We start from the raw sequence: 13,933 nt of genomic DNA, 5'->3' as shown, positions 1-13,933 counted from the left end.
TTGTCATCAGAAATGAATATGTGGCTTCGAGTAGCTTACAGAAATTCTACAAAGCTGTATCTTGGATTCTGCACAAGCCAACTCTTCTCAGGATGACCTGGACTCTTTCCCATTAGTACAATGATCAGCTAAAAGGCATCCTTTATAAGGAGGAAAGGAAAATCAAATTTTATGTCAGAGAAAAAAGATTTAATTGCTCAGAATTCAAGTTCATGAATAAAGTGTAAATAGCAGCCATACTGAGTCAGTTACAAGTGGTATCTCACATTGTAATTTACTACCTTTTTTTAAAGATTTTTATTTATTTATTTGACAGAGGGAGAGAGAGGGAGAAGAAGGGAGAGAAAGGGAGACAGCAAGAACAAGCAAGGGGAATGGCAGGCAAAGGAGAAGCAGGCTCCCATCTTAGTAAGGAGCCCAATGTGGGGCTTGATCCCAGGAGACTGGGATCATGACCTGCGCCAAAGGCAGCCGCTTAACTGACTGAGCCACCCAGGAGCCCCTGTAATCTACTACTTTTAAAATCAATATCCACAGCACACAGCTTTAATCCAATTTCACGTAAGGTAACTGAAAATAAAAACAGACAAACAAGGGGTGCCTGGGTGGCTCAGTGGGTTAAAGCCTCTGCCTTCGGCTCAGGTCATGATCCCAGGGTCCTGGGATCGAACCCTCCATCAGGCTCTCTGCTCAGCAGGGAACCTGTTTCCTCCCCTCTCTCTGCCTACCTGTGATCTGTCTGTCAAATAAATGAATATTAAAAAAAAAAAAAAAAAACTACCAAAACCTTCCCAGACATATAAAAATCCAGCCACTGCAGAGTAATGTTCTCTTTTTTCCTTTTTTGCCCCAAACATTATCCTGCTCACCTACTATCCAGATAGCTGTCTACTTACTGGTTTTCAGACAGACCAGTGAAGATGTGTTATGTTCCCTTTTAGTAAACACTAATCCTTTTAGGTTTGGCAGTAATAATATATCCTTAAAAAAAAAAAAAAGACTTTACTTGTTCATTTGAGAGAGAGAGAGAGAGAGAGAACATGAGCAGGGGAGAGAGGAAGGAAGAGGGGAAAGCAGACTCAGCAGGGAGCCTGATGTGGGGCTCAATCCCAGGACCCCAGGATCACGACATGAGCTAAAGGCAGACGCCTAACCATCTGAGCCACCCAGGTGTCCCAGCAATAATATAATATATCCTTAAGTTGTAAGCACAAGTACTTGAAATTTAATTTTGTAACAAAGGCTAAACATCTGGTCTTGTTAACAGACCAGTATAAATGAACCAAACCAGGTTCTCCAAAGGCAAGTCAGTCAGTCCAAACAAGATTTTCAATATACCTGGGTAGCTCAGTCAGTTAAGCATTCGACTCCTCATTTTGGCTCGGGTCATGATCTCAGGGTCCTGGGATTGAGCCCCACATCTGGCTCTAAGAATTCTCTCCCTCTCCTACTCTCTGCCCCCGCCAGCCCCTGGCTCCTGCACACAAGCGTGCACATTCTCCCTCTCTCTCAAATACAGTAAAATCTTTTTTTTCTTTTTAAGATTTTATTTATTTCACAGAGGGAGAGAGAGATCACAAGTAGGCAGTGAGGCAGACTGGGGGTGAGGGGAAGCAGGCTCCCTGCTGAGCAGAGAGCCCGATGAGGGCTCGATCCCGAGCTTGATCCCAGAACCCCGATATCATGACCTGAGCTGAAGGCAGAGGCTTAACCCACTGAGCCACCCACGCACCTCTCAAATAAAGTAAATCTTAAGGGGAAAAAAAAAAGTTTTCAATGTGATAGTCTCAGAATATCAATGAAAAATTAACCCACTAAAATTTCCCTACCAGAGAGAAATGTTCATCAGACCTATTAACTCTAACGCTGTAAGAGAATTCACAAAAAAAGCAATGTGTACTTGCGCACCATAGTAAACCAAGAAGCTTATGTTGAAATCTTTCAAATTAAAATAATCAAATAAAGGGTCATGGTTAATGTGTTTATAAATCCAAGGAGCTGGGGCTAGAGATGGGTGGAATCCATTCAGAGTACTCTAAGACGACATGATTTACCTATTCTTCAGATCAGTTTTCTTTTTTCCCCTATCTGTGGTCTAAACACAGCCACGAAACCACCAAAAACCGACCTGCATTTTTAAAAAAATGAAAGTGTACTGTAGATGAGAAAGTACCAGACTGCTTTGCACATATATTCATATAGTGAAACTTATTTCCATATGTGTACGGGGTCAATGTAAATGTGTATCTTAGCAAGGGTCAAGATCAAAAGTCTGAGACACATTTATCCCAAAGAATTCCAGCAAAGGAAAGGCTTAAAGCAGGAGAAAATCTAATAAGCATCTAATGCAAAGTCCACCTCTGTCCAAAACACATTTGCCATTATTTTAGGCAGCCAATCAAAAACAGGATGCAATCGTGTTTAGAGTGCAAGAAATGGTAAAAACTTAATTAAATTTTCCTTTTACCCAATGGAGTGATGATCTCTCTACTTCTGAAGAGATAACCATTAGGATTTAGTGATCCATTTATCAAAGGCTACTTCCTAGACACTTCACCCATCTTCTCCCTCCAATTTTCAATTACTAAAATAAAAGATTTTGACAAGATAATCAACTCCAGTATCTGTCATGTTACTTATTTATTTATATAAGTTTATTTAAGTAATTTCTACACCCAATGTGGGGCTTAAACCTATGACCCAGAGATCAAGTATCACATGTTCCTCCACTGAGCCATGCAGGAACCCCCAGCATCTGTCACTTTAAAATCAATGATTTTTTTCTCTCTCTCTTTTTTTTTTTTAGTTTATTTTTTTTAGTAATCTCTACACCCAACGTGAGGCTTGAAGTCACCACCCCGAGATCAAGAGTCACATGCTCCTCCAACCAAGCCAGCCAAGCGCCCGAACATCAATAGTTTTCGAGTGATTTTGCACCACCACCACTGACACCCCGAGGGCATCTGGCAATGTGTAGAGGCATTCTGGTAAGTCACAAATGGGGGTGAGGGAAGAGGTGAGAGGCGTATATTACCTCAAAACATCAATAATATTGCAAGAAACCCTATAGATCAAGATTGTATTCCTTGGGGCGCCTGGGTGGCTCAGTGGGTTAAAGCCGCTGCCTTCGGCTCAGGTCATGATCTCAGGGTCCTGGGATCGAGTCCCGCATCGGGCTCTCTGCTCAGCAGGGAGCCTGCTTCCCTCTCTCTCTCTGCCTGCCTCTCCATCTACTTGTGATTTCTCTCTGTCAAATAAATACATTAAAAAAAAAAAAAAAGATTGTATTCCTTTTGAACCTAAATAAATTAGGGACAAATAACCTTAATCTAGAGTCCTTTAGTTCTTATAAACTCAGCAAAAGCAGCTGCATTATTAGCATACCTACAAACAGTTTTTAATGATATGAAACTGATTTGTCCTCTTGCAAGTGTCAGAGGTCACAGAAATCTCTCCTCTGTTCATTTTAAGAGCAAGTGAAATTAACTTTCTTTTGTACAATGTCACAAAGTTCTGTAATCAGAAGTGTACTTCATATATAGTTGAACTTACAGTATTTAAACATTTTTCTTTTTTTTTTTTTTTTAAAGATTTTATTTATTTATTTGACAGAGAGAGATCACAAGTAGGCAGAGAGGCAGGCAGAGAGAGAGGAGGAAGCAGGCTCCCTGCTGAGCAGAGAGCCCGATGTGGGCCTCGATCCCAGGACCCTGAGATCATGACCTGAGCCGAAGGCAGCAGCTTAACCCACTGAGCCACCCAGGCGCCCCTTTTTTTTTTTTTTTTTAAAGATTTTAAAACATTTTTCTATTAACCTTAAGTCAGTGAACAAGAGAGCAATTTAGATTCTGATAAAGCCATCATGTAATGAAAATTTCTTTATTTTTACAAAACATCTTCAAATCAGCTCAGTGGTTGTTACCAACAGGTGATTACACTGTCTGTAAAACACTTTGAAGGAAATACAATCAAGGCAATGGAATAATCCAGGTGATGGCTGACTCCTCCTGTGCCTACCACCCTAAATACCACCCTTGTTAAGCAACTTATCAAAATTCAGGCATCCTTAAAGGAAGGGCAGAAAGAGGGCTTAGAAACTCTCTTTAAAGGTGTAAAGAAAGATATACATAGGGGGAAAGTTCCTCAAAGAAGAGACTAAGATAAAAGCATTGAGACACAAATATTGCTTATAAAGTCCTTAGCACAATGTCTCCCTAGCAGGTACTAAATACACACAAAAAAATTATCTTTAAAAATTTGTATTTTTATCCGGAGGATCACCTTAGTTCTTTGGAAAAACAGCACCTTCTCCAGGTGTAAGGATAAAAGAGAATATGAGAAGCAGGTGATTATGACTGGAAACACAAAAACTGACTTTTTCATTTTTAGTCACAAATTACAATCCCTGAAAGACTTAAACATTAGAGATCCAACCTCCTAGATCTCAGTCTCTCCCTAAAGATAACACACTTTAGTGTGTAGACTTCCAAAACTTTTTCTATGTATTTACAAATATCTATTTGTCCGTAGAAACATGCATCATTATGTAGATTCTTCTTGGGCGCCTTTCCACGACACTAGAGATTTATCCTTTTGGTTCAAACATTACAAGTCAGTCGTCCTAAAGAAGTGGGTTCCCAAAGACCTATCCTGCCCCTCTCAAAACCAACAAACTGAGGGTTGCTGGACCGGGGGGGGGGGGCGCGGGGGCGCGGGGCGGACGGAGATGGAGTGGCTGGATGATGCACAATGGGGGAGTGTAGTGCTATGGCGAGTGCTGTGAATTGTTTAAGACTGATGAATCACACACCTGTACCCCTGAAACAAATACATTATATGTTAATTAAAAAAAAAAAACCTAAAAAGTGTGAAGTGGTGAGAAGTAACGATATGGGGGGGATGCCAAATTCGAAGCAACACAGGAGCAAACTTATAGTTTCCCTACCAGAAAGGTATGTGGATGGGAGCCTAAAGACTTCGTTAGAGAAGTCACTGTGAATAAAATATGTGCCCGCCGCGCCATCACAGACATTGAACCATCGTCACAACCCCAAATTTAAGACCTTTCTCTTCTAGAATGCTGATTGGACGACCTGCGCGAGCGCTTTCCGTAGGGTACCCGCCTACTGGCTCCAAATTTGGTCCATCCATTTAGCCGCCCGACTCCTGCATTCCCCATTGGAGTCAACCCGCTGCCTCTTGGAGGAGCCCAACCTACCGCGCGCTCCGTGCTCATTGGCTTAGGGAGACGCTGCTCAGGAGCGGAAAACCCGCCTCCCACATTCCGATGGCCCAAGGACCGATCAGTCGGCAGCTAAAAGTAGAGCCAATTGGCCCACACACAAGCCAGTCAAACTCTCCCGCTGCAAAGCTCCACAGAACTTACAGGAATAAAACATCCCGCCCCTGTTCTTCCATTGGTTGGCCGAACCCACCGCTCCCCCTTCACTAGCCCCCACCCCGCGGTCCATTCATTTCACACAATAACGGACCCAATTGGAGTCAGTTCAAGACCTAGTATGGGTAGGCAAGACTATCCGCCACTTACCCGGAATCGAGACCGATCACTCACGCTAATGTCTTCCCAGATCCTCTGTGGTGAGGCCGGACCACAAGACACCACGGCCGCCGCCTTCTGCGCAACGCCAACCGCCCGCCAAAACGGATCCTTCCTTGCGCCTGCGCGACCAATCCTGGGACTGAACCCTTTCTCCGCCCATTACGCCTGCGCAAAACGAGGCACAACTCCCGCCACTACGCAGGCGCTGTAGATTCGCCACCGTCTCCCGCCCGCCATTTCACGTGCTCCAAGCGCCAAGCGGAACTTCTTAATGCGCCTGCGTAAACTCGCCATTTTACTACACATGCGCTCAGCAGGCGGTCGTTGCAAAAAAAAAAAAAAAAGTCACCTGATAACTTCTTTCCTAATACATAGTATTAACCGTGCTTTGTCAAGTGAGTTGAACGTAATTTCGGGCCTTGAAGGATTAAAAATTTACTTAAATACTTTAGGTACATTCAAATATGAATGATTGGTTGGCGAGCCAATCACACTAGTTAAGGTTAATATTACTCGGGAACCAATGGCCCCTAAGGGGTGGAGACTACGTGGAACGCCCAAACGGATGACGTTAAACAGCAATGCGGGACTACAGACCAATAGCAGGGGGAAGCTATTGCAAATATCCAATCAGAGATACTCAGGGGCGGAGTCTACCAATGCCTAAAGCGAGGAGGCGGGATAAAAAAGCGAGGCCGAAGGTAGGCTGGCAGATACGTTCGTTAGATTACTCCTTTCTGCCCGTGGACGCCGCCGAGTAAGCATCGTTGAAGTCTCCCCTCCCACCGCCGTCATGTCTAAGTCAGAGGTGAGTAACACGCTGTCTCCAATCTCATTTTCTTCCTCGCTGCTTCCTGAGTTCGGTAGGATGTAGCCTCGTTGGGTTGCTCGCGCCAGCTCATACAGCAGTTCTTCGGTTTCTGCCAGGCCTACCCCTCCCAAAGTTCAGGTCGCCATTTTGTCCTCGTCGTCGCCATGAGGCCGCCGTCCCGCAACATTTGGTTATCACGCCAGGCTTGCCCCTCCTGGCAAAACAGTTAGGCACATTCGATTGGTTTTGTTTTACCTCGTCACAGGGGACGAGTTTTCTAAAGAACAGGTATAGTTCCATGCTGGTTATGTATTTTTCTAGCCTAGTCCTTTTGTTGCGCGTGCGTCGGAGGGACAGTAGAGACGCATGCGCTCGTGGTTCCCAGCCCCCACATACGTCTCCCCTAATGGGGAGAAGCACGTGGCTTGCTGTGACCCGAAGGAACAATAAGGGCTACATAACGTTGCTGCCTAGTTTTGCGGTTCCCAACTGTAAGGTGTCTGGCGTTATAGCCCACATGTAACGAGTTTTTCCCCTGTTGCTAGTCTCCCAAAGAGCCTGAACAGCTGCGGAAGCTCTTCATCGGAGGTCTGAGCTTTGAAACAACCGATGAGAGTCTGAGGAGCCATTTTGAGCAATGGGGAACACTTACGGACTGTGTGGTAAGACTTGGGAGAGACAAAAGGCCAGTAGAACTAGTCCGTTTACTTGGATTATTTTCTGGTAATTACTGTGCTTATGAAGATTGTTAACAGGATTGTGGTTGAAAATAATTTGGCAAGGGAAGGTGTGGTTTTACCTAATTAGAAGGTACTAGTTAATTTTAGATTAGATGGGTAGTGGGAAACGGGAGGACTTTGCATAATGGGCTGAAAGAATTTATTACGTTACCCGGGATAGAAATGACCAGAGGTTCTAGGGTTTTACTGTGTATTAAATGCGTTAACATTTCAGGTAATGAGAGATCCGAACACCAAGCGCTCCAGAGGCTTTGGGTTTGTCACATATGCCACTGTGGAGGAGGTGGATGCAGCCATGAATGCAAGGCCACACAAGGTGGATGGAAGAGTTGTGGAACCAAAGAGGGCTGTCTCAAGAGAAGTGAGTGATACTTTTTCCTGCCTCTGACGGTTTAGAAGTGTGTCACTAAGTGGATTTCCCATTTGGGGTTCTTAACACACTTTAGTGATCTTTATTAAGGATACCTTTCCTGATCCAAGAAACTTAACTGGGCTTTTTCTATTAGGATTCTCAAAGACCTGGTGCCCACTTAACTGTGAAAAAGATTTTTGTTGGTGGCATTAAAGAAGACACTGAAGAACATCATCTAAGAGATTATTTCGAACAGTATGGGAAAATCGAAGTGATTGAGATCATGACTGACCGAGGCAGTGGCAAAAAGAGGGGTTTTGCTTTTGTAACATTTGATGACCATGATTCTGTAGACAAAATTGTCAGTAAGTATCCGGGACATGCTCTTTGCTAGGGGTTCTGAAGTCTGTGTTCTGTTCTAAGCCCTGAGATCGTGTTTTCTTGGTAATTTTTTAGTTCAAAAATACCATACTGTGAATGGCCACAACTGTGAAGTAAGGAAAGCGCTCTCTAAGCAAGAGATGGCTAGTGCTTCATCCAGCCAAAGAGGTGGGTTTATTTGATAATTCTTACAGATAGCTAAGTAATTATAATCTGTATGACTTAACCTTTAAAACTTATCTTTAAAGGTCGAAGTGGTTCTGGAAACTTCGGTGGTGGTCGTGGAGGTGGTTTTGGTGGGAATGACAACTTTGGTCGCGGAGGAAACTTCAGTGGTCGAGGTATGTGTGGTTATAGTTTGCCACTAAGAATTAATAGTGAGCCTTGTGGTTCAGTTATCCCTAAAGTTAAATTTTATCTAAGTGTAGTTCTGGCTTCTCAGCTAACCAGAAGGTTAAATCTTGAGTATAAAATTAAGGGCATAAATTGTGTATAATTTATATACTTTAAAAAAGTAGCTTAAAATTCTGTTTTTTTCCAGGTGGCTTTGGTGGCAGTCGAGGTGGTGGTGGATATGGTGGCAGTGGGGATGGCTATAACGGATTTGGTAATGATGGTAAGTTTAAGGAGTATATAGGTGAACTTTCGTTTGGCAACCTTTAGACTAGGTTAGTAAACTAGTGCATGACAAGCTTAGCTCTGATAACAAACAGCATGTGGTGTGCAGGCTTTTAGGCATTACATTTGCACAGGTTTTGATTGTTGAATACTTTTGTCTTATTGAGAAGAATTGTATTCTTGTAGGTGGTTATGGAGGAGGCGGCCCTGGTTACTCTGGAGGAAGCAGAGGCTATGGAAGTGGTGGACAGGGTTATGGAAACCAGGGCAGTGGCTATGGCGGGAGTGGCAGCTATGACAGCTATAACAACGGAGGAGGCGGAGGCGGCTATGGCGGTGGTAGTGGTAGGTATCCAGTGATCCAAGTACTTGGTGCAACAGCTAGATTAGCCCTTTAGAGTTTACGCCCATAAGGGGATTTGATGCTCTTAAAAGCATTATGTGGTACAGTGCATGGTATTCTTTTTTAATGGGCTTGCTAATGCTACCTCCTCCTAGCTTTAAGCTGGGGCCGCCTCACTCCCAAGATAGATAGATGGTTAAGTGGATAGCGGTGTCTTTAATCAGAATTAGATTAGCTTCTAGCAGGATTTAATATTTCAACTCCTTTGGGATCTTAGGCACTTAGTTGATATATCCAGCATGTGTTTGTAGTGCCCTTGATGGGTAGTAGCCTTCAAAGGCTATAGACCCATCTGCTGTTAACCCCATGGTAAGTTGGGTAAACCTTCTTAAAATGTAGTGGATTACTCAGCTGAGTGCCTTGCCGAGAAAAGGATGAAACAGATAATCAAACGTTGGAGTCATGAGTTGGGGAGGAAGGCAAGCAGAACATGCAGCTTCTTTGGCTCTGAGGACTAAATAGAATTCACAGTTGCCATCTTCAAGTAGCATATAAAAGCCCTCTTCTCATTCCTAGGAAGCAACTTTGGAGGTGGCGGAAGCTATAATGATTTTGGCAATTACAACAATCAATCCTCAAATTTTGGACCCATGAAAGGAGGCAATTTTGGAGGCAGAAGCTCTGGCCCTTATGGTGGTGGAGGCCAATACTTCGCCAAACCACGAAACCAAGGTATTGTATATATGCAGTGTTGGAAGTGCTAGTTACCTGTAGATAGTTCTAGTAAAAAATACTAACTTTTAGGTAATGTTTGTATAGTAGTGAAACGCTGACAATTCAAAGCTTTAAGGTATGTGCAGTCAAATTGGGAAAGTCAAGTGAGCTCAAACTCTGGAAAATAGGGACATCTGTTGCCCCCAGTATAAAAAATCTTGTTGGCACTTCCAAAGATTAACAGGGACATATACTCTCTTCTTAGGTGGCTATGGTGGTTCCAGCAGCAGCAGCAGCTATGGCAGTGGCAGAAGGTTTTAATTACTGCCAGGTAAGTAAACACCTTTTTATCTTACAAGTTAATTTTTGTAAATGATAATGAACCCAGTAACCCTAATGTAGCTGAGCAGTGCAAAGTAGTTAACATTATAATTGCAGTAAAATTTTGAATATTAAGTTAATATTCAGATCAGCAAAATTTGTGGGAAACAAAACTTGCTATTGGATTGTAGCTTTGAGTCTTAATATGTTTAGATTAACAACTTTATTCCATATTGTTCAACAGGAAACAAAGCTTAGCAGGAGAGGAGAGCCAGAGAAGTGACAGGGAAGCTACAGGTTACAACAGATTTGTGAACTCAGCCAAGCACAGTGGTGGCAGGGCCTAGCTGCTACAAAGAAGACATGTTTTAGACAATACTCATGTGTATGGGCAAAAAAACTCGAGGACTGTATTTGTGACTAATTGTATAACAGGTTATTTTAGTTTCTGTTCTGTGGAAAGTGTAAAGCATTCCAACAAAGGGTTTTAATGTAGATTTTTTTTTTTTTTTTGCACCCATGCTGTTGATTGCTAAATGTAATAGTCTGATCATGACGCTGAATAAATGTGTCTTTTTTTTAAATGTGCTGTGTAAAGTTAGTCTACTCTGAAGCCATCTTGGTATACTACCCCAACAGTGTGAAGTTAGAATTCCTTCAGGGTGATGCCAGGTTCCATTCGAAATTTATTTGCAACCTGCTTGGGCACAGAAGCCATTGTCTCCACAAAACTTGGTGTAGTTGAACTGACAGTTAATGTGTTGTGACCTGGAGTTCACCATTAAAAGGTCACCCAAGCAAAGTCCTGGAGTTTATTTGGTTATTAATATGATTGTTGGCACATCCTATGCAATATATCTAAATTGAATTATGGTATCAGATAAAATTATAGATGGGATTAAAGCTTGTGTATCATCCATTATCATGTGTAATCAATAAACGATTTAATATTCTCTTGAATGGAATGACAACTGTATGGATTTGGGACTGGCAGAGCTTTGGACTTCCCTACACACTACCCCTCATAATGTTGAATGCTTCTATCACAATTCCAAGTTCAAAACTCTGCCAGAGAATAGAAACCAGCTGCTGGCTAATGCCACCCCATAAGTCCACAGCTTAGAAGTGTTTGGGAGACCTTTTTAAACTGACCAGCACCAGTAAGAATATCTTATTTTTAATACAAAAACAGGCTTACATTAAAGGAAAACAGCAGTTTTAACTTGGTTCTGGTGGGTGGGTCCCTAATAGAGGTTTATAGATTAACCATACTATTGAATCTGTTTGGACATTAAAATTATGGAGATGGTGAGGAACCTTATTATATTCATGTTAACTGCAGTTTTCCTTTAAATATGGTACATCACACAACCATCCTAAAATGTTAATTGTATAGAAAATGATTTTTATTTAAAGCCTTTTACAGTTACTTAATATCCAATCATTGTTATTTGTTACATAGGTTCTTTTGAGCCCTCCCTTGGTACCCTCAATTTCAGTGCCATTGTACCTGGTAGCATAGAGAATTGTTTATCACTAGGACTGTGTATTCCATCCCGTGGGTGTGTTACTTGGAAGTTTGGGGAGGAGGGTGGGGGGGGAGGTGGGGGGGAGGTGGGTGGGAAAGCATGGTTGATAGTTCCATGAGTTTGATATTGGCTGAGTTTGCAATGGCAGGTGGAACCTTAACTATTGAGGGAGTTTGCAGATACCTCAGGATTCGTGACAATGCCTTGTAAAGATCCAGGAGAGATGTTCAGCTACTAGGAACTGCTAGCAAGCATAGCGCGAATGGCTCCGAGCTCAGACACTCTACAGCTGAGAGTAGACACTTGTGGTATGTGGAGTACAGATAAGCCAGGGGCAGGCCACGGAGGGAGTGAAGTTTCAGTGACCATCGCAAGAAAGGAGGCAGACAAGAGTAAGGCACACCTGACTCTTAGGACTAGCAGTCAGAACCAGGAGGAAAGGTTTTATTGCTATGCTGGTAGGTAAGAACAGATTTTACTTCCATCCATATAGTGTTACCTAAAATCCAGTTTTCTGTTACATTTTTCTTAATGTATTGAGCCAATACTAGTCCAGTTAAGCTGAACTTGGTTTTTCTGGAGATCAATTGCTTTAAATTGACACCCTAGACTTGGCTCCCAAATGAAGGAAGTAAACACTAATTCTTCTATGACAATATATTTTTGCCCTTTAATTTTGATTTATTTCATGCCTTCCTTTAATCCATTTCCTTAAAACAATGGCTCAAAGTAATGCATTAGAATCTTCCCCAAAACATGGTGGGAGGGAGGGTGGACCATTAATTTTGGTGGGTGGGGGGATTTACCCGGAGCTGGGACTTGGTCTCAGAAAAGCTAGTTCTAAAGGTTGTTTACTTTTCTAGGGAGGAGTCTGCTACTCCAGGCTAATCAACTCTCTTTAAAAAAAACAAAACAAAAAAAAATACAAAAAAAAAATACAAAAAAATCAGAAACTCATCTGTCCAAATTTATGGCTAAAAGGTAAGCTTTTTATGAACTTGATCAGCAAAAGTGCTTGGTATTACCAAAGTAGAGAATGACAAGCTGCCTAAGAACCAAAAAAAAAAAAAAAAAATGGGATCTCATAGTCTACCATTTTGCCCACAAAATACCTAAAGCGGTTGATTTCCCAGTAAACAGAATGAGTAATTGCAGAATCTTTCAAGTGCATATGTAAACACTTCATAACTTTTTCTTTCTTTCTTTCTTGCAGCAACATCCTTCCTTAATGAGGACAACCTTTCTTTATCTGAGCCACTGCCCCTCATTTTCACTGCCATGGGGTTATTAGCTGCTATGCAGCTTGAATTAATCATTCAGTTTTATGAATGGACTTTTTAATAAAATGCTTTTAATTTGGTTCTGTTTCACTTTTTTCCTTTCATGATAATGATAAATCTGAATTTTTTAGCGGAGTTGGAAGTCCTTCCCCTTCATTCCTTAACTTACGCTTCCTTAGATCCTTTTTTTTTTTTTTAATATTTTTATTTATTTATTTGACAGAGAGAGATCACAAGTAGGCAGAGAGGCAGGTAGAGAGAGAGAGGAGGAAGCAGGCTCCCTGCTGAGCAGAGAGCCCGATGTGGGACTTGATCCCAGTACCCTGAGATCATGACCTGAGCCGAAGGCAGCGGCTTAACCCACTGAGCCACCCAGGCGCCCTCCTTAGATCCTTCTAAATGAACAAGTAAAATAGGTATGTTAAGAAAGGTGGGACAACATAAACACTTTTTAAAATTACAGGTTGAAATTGAGATTCAGGGGGAACAATTAGGTTGTTGGGAGTGCTTCTCCCCCCACCGGTGCCACCTCTCCCCAAACTAAAAAGTAAATGATAACTTGGCCTTTAGGAATGCAAGTGGTTCTATTAACGTATTAATACGTAAAACTTATCCCAACAGCAGCATGGTTTTAGTGAAATGAAACTGGCTCTTGCTAGCCCACTCAGAAGTAAGCTGTTAACTGTTCCACAAGCCTTTATTGGCCAGCTATCTCTGGCTTACAAAAAATCGAACCAGGTAAAGCTTACTGGGGGGGGGGGCAAGTTTTTCAGAAGTAACCCCAAAATTTGGGAGCAGTAATTGAATCCCCCAGCAAATGCTTGAACTTCTATCTTCCAAGAGAAGATCTAGCCTCCATCAGCTAGTAGAAGGGGTAGGAAGGTGTAAATGTATACACCGTCTCCATTGCTGTGATTTTAATTCTCACATGTGGCTTGTAGTTACCTAGAACAGGTTTCTCTTCACAGTCATGGTTTAGAAGGAAGGCAACTCGGGCCACCAGTGTGCAAAACATTGCTTTTGAAAAAAATGGGAGTCCTGCATCTGTCATGTGTATTTTGCTGCATGCTTTACAAATACAAGTTTGATGGTAAATTCTATAACTTGAGATGATTACCTGTTGCAAGTTTTTGCAACCTCTAGAATAGAACCTAGGTCATACTCCAAAGCTGTTCCACCTTTGCTTTAGTTAGGTATTAAGTTCTGTTTGTATGGTCTTGACCTGTTGCAGTTTATCTGTGGGATGGGGGCATTTCTCCCCATTATAAAATCCAGTGCCTAGAA

The 13,933-nt window shown here is 42.2% G+C and overlaps 2 protein-coding genes across 4 annotated transcripts in view; one reads left to right on the top strand and one right to left on the bottom strand.

The window, feature by feature from the left end:
• Positions 1-5,711, bottom strand: part of CBX5 (chromobox 5) — a 37,403-nt gene extending 31,692 nt beyond the window's left edge. The window contains exon 1 of the mRNA XM_044228502.1: positions 5,549-5,711. The gene's annotated coding sequence lies outside the window, so the exon portion shown is untranslated. The remainder of the gene's footprint in view (positions 1-5,548) is intronic.
• A 549-nt stretch (positions 5,712-6,260) lies between these two features.
• HNRNPA1 (heterogeneous nuclear ribonucleoprotein A1) lies at positions 6,261-12,728 on the top strand. 3 transcript variants are annotated; one of them, XR_006381273.1, is made up of 12 exons: positions 6,261-6,368; positions 6,917-7,033; positions 7,326-7,472; positions 7,618-7,828; positions 7,920-8,012; positions 8,093-8,185; positions 8,386-8,460; positions 8,649-8,807; positions 9,382-9,537; positions 9,785-9,850; positions 12,233-12,350; positions 12,583-12,728. XR_006381273.1 is itself a non-coding variant. In XM_044226912.1 (11 exons), the coding sequence occupies exons 1-10, from the start codon at positions 6,354-6,356 to the stop codon at positions 9,838-9,840; spliced, it is 1,122 nt and encodes a 373-aa protein (XP_044082847.1). In that variant the 5' UTR covers positions 6,261-6,353; the 3' UTR covers positions 9,841-9,850; positions 12,583-12,728. The 3 variants fall into 3 exon arrangements, 2 of the variants coding, with proteins under 2 accessions (XP_044082847.1, XP_044082846.1); XM_044226912.1 differs by lacking the exon at positions 12,233-12,350; XM_044226911.1 differs by having other exon boundaries at positions 12,233-12,728.
• Positions 12,729-13,933: the final 1,205 nt, after the last annotated feature.

Source organism: Neovison vison, chromosome 12, assembly GCF_020171115.1.
Source record: "Neovison vison isolate M4711 chromosome 12, ASM_NN_V1, whole genome shotgun sequence".
Lineage (NCBI taxonomy): Eukaryota > Metazoa > Chordata > Mammalia > Carnivora > Mustelidae > Neogale > Neogale vison.
The sequence above is the reverse complement of the archived record's forward strand: the minus strand, read 5'-3'. Positions and strand labels throughout refer to the sequence as shown.

Bases quoted from the DNA above. Each gene is read 5' to 3' on its own strand.
- HNRNPA1 (XM_044226912.1), top strand. The intron at 8,186-8,385 runs GTATGTGTGGTT...GTTTTTTTCCAG, and splicing joins AGGAAACTTCAGTGGTCGAG to GTGGCTTTGGTGGCAGTCGA. The intron at 8,461-8,648 runs GTAAGTTTAAGG...GTATTCTTGTAG, and splicing joins TAACGGATTTGGTAATGATG to GTGGTTATGGAGGAGGCGGC.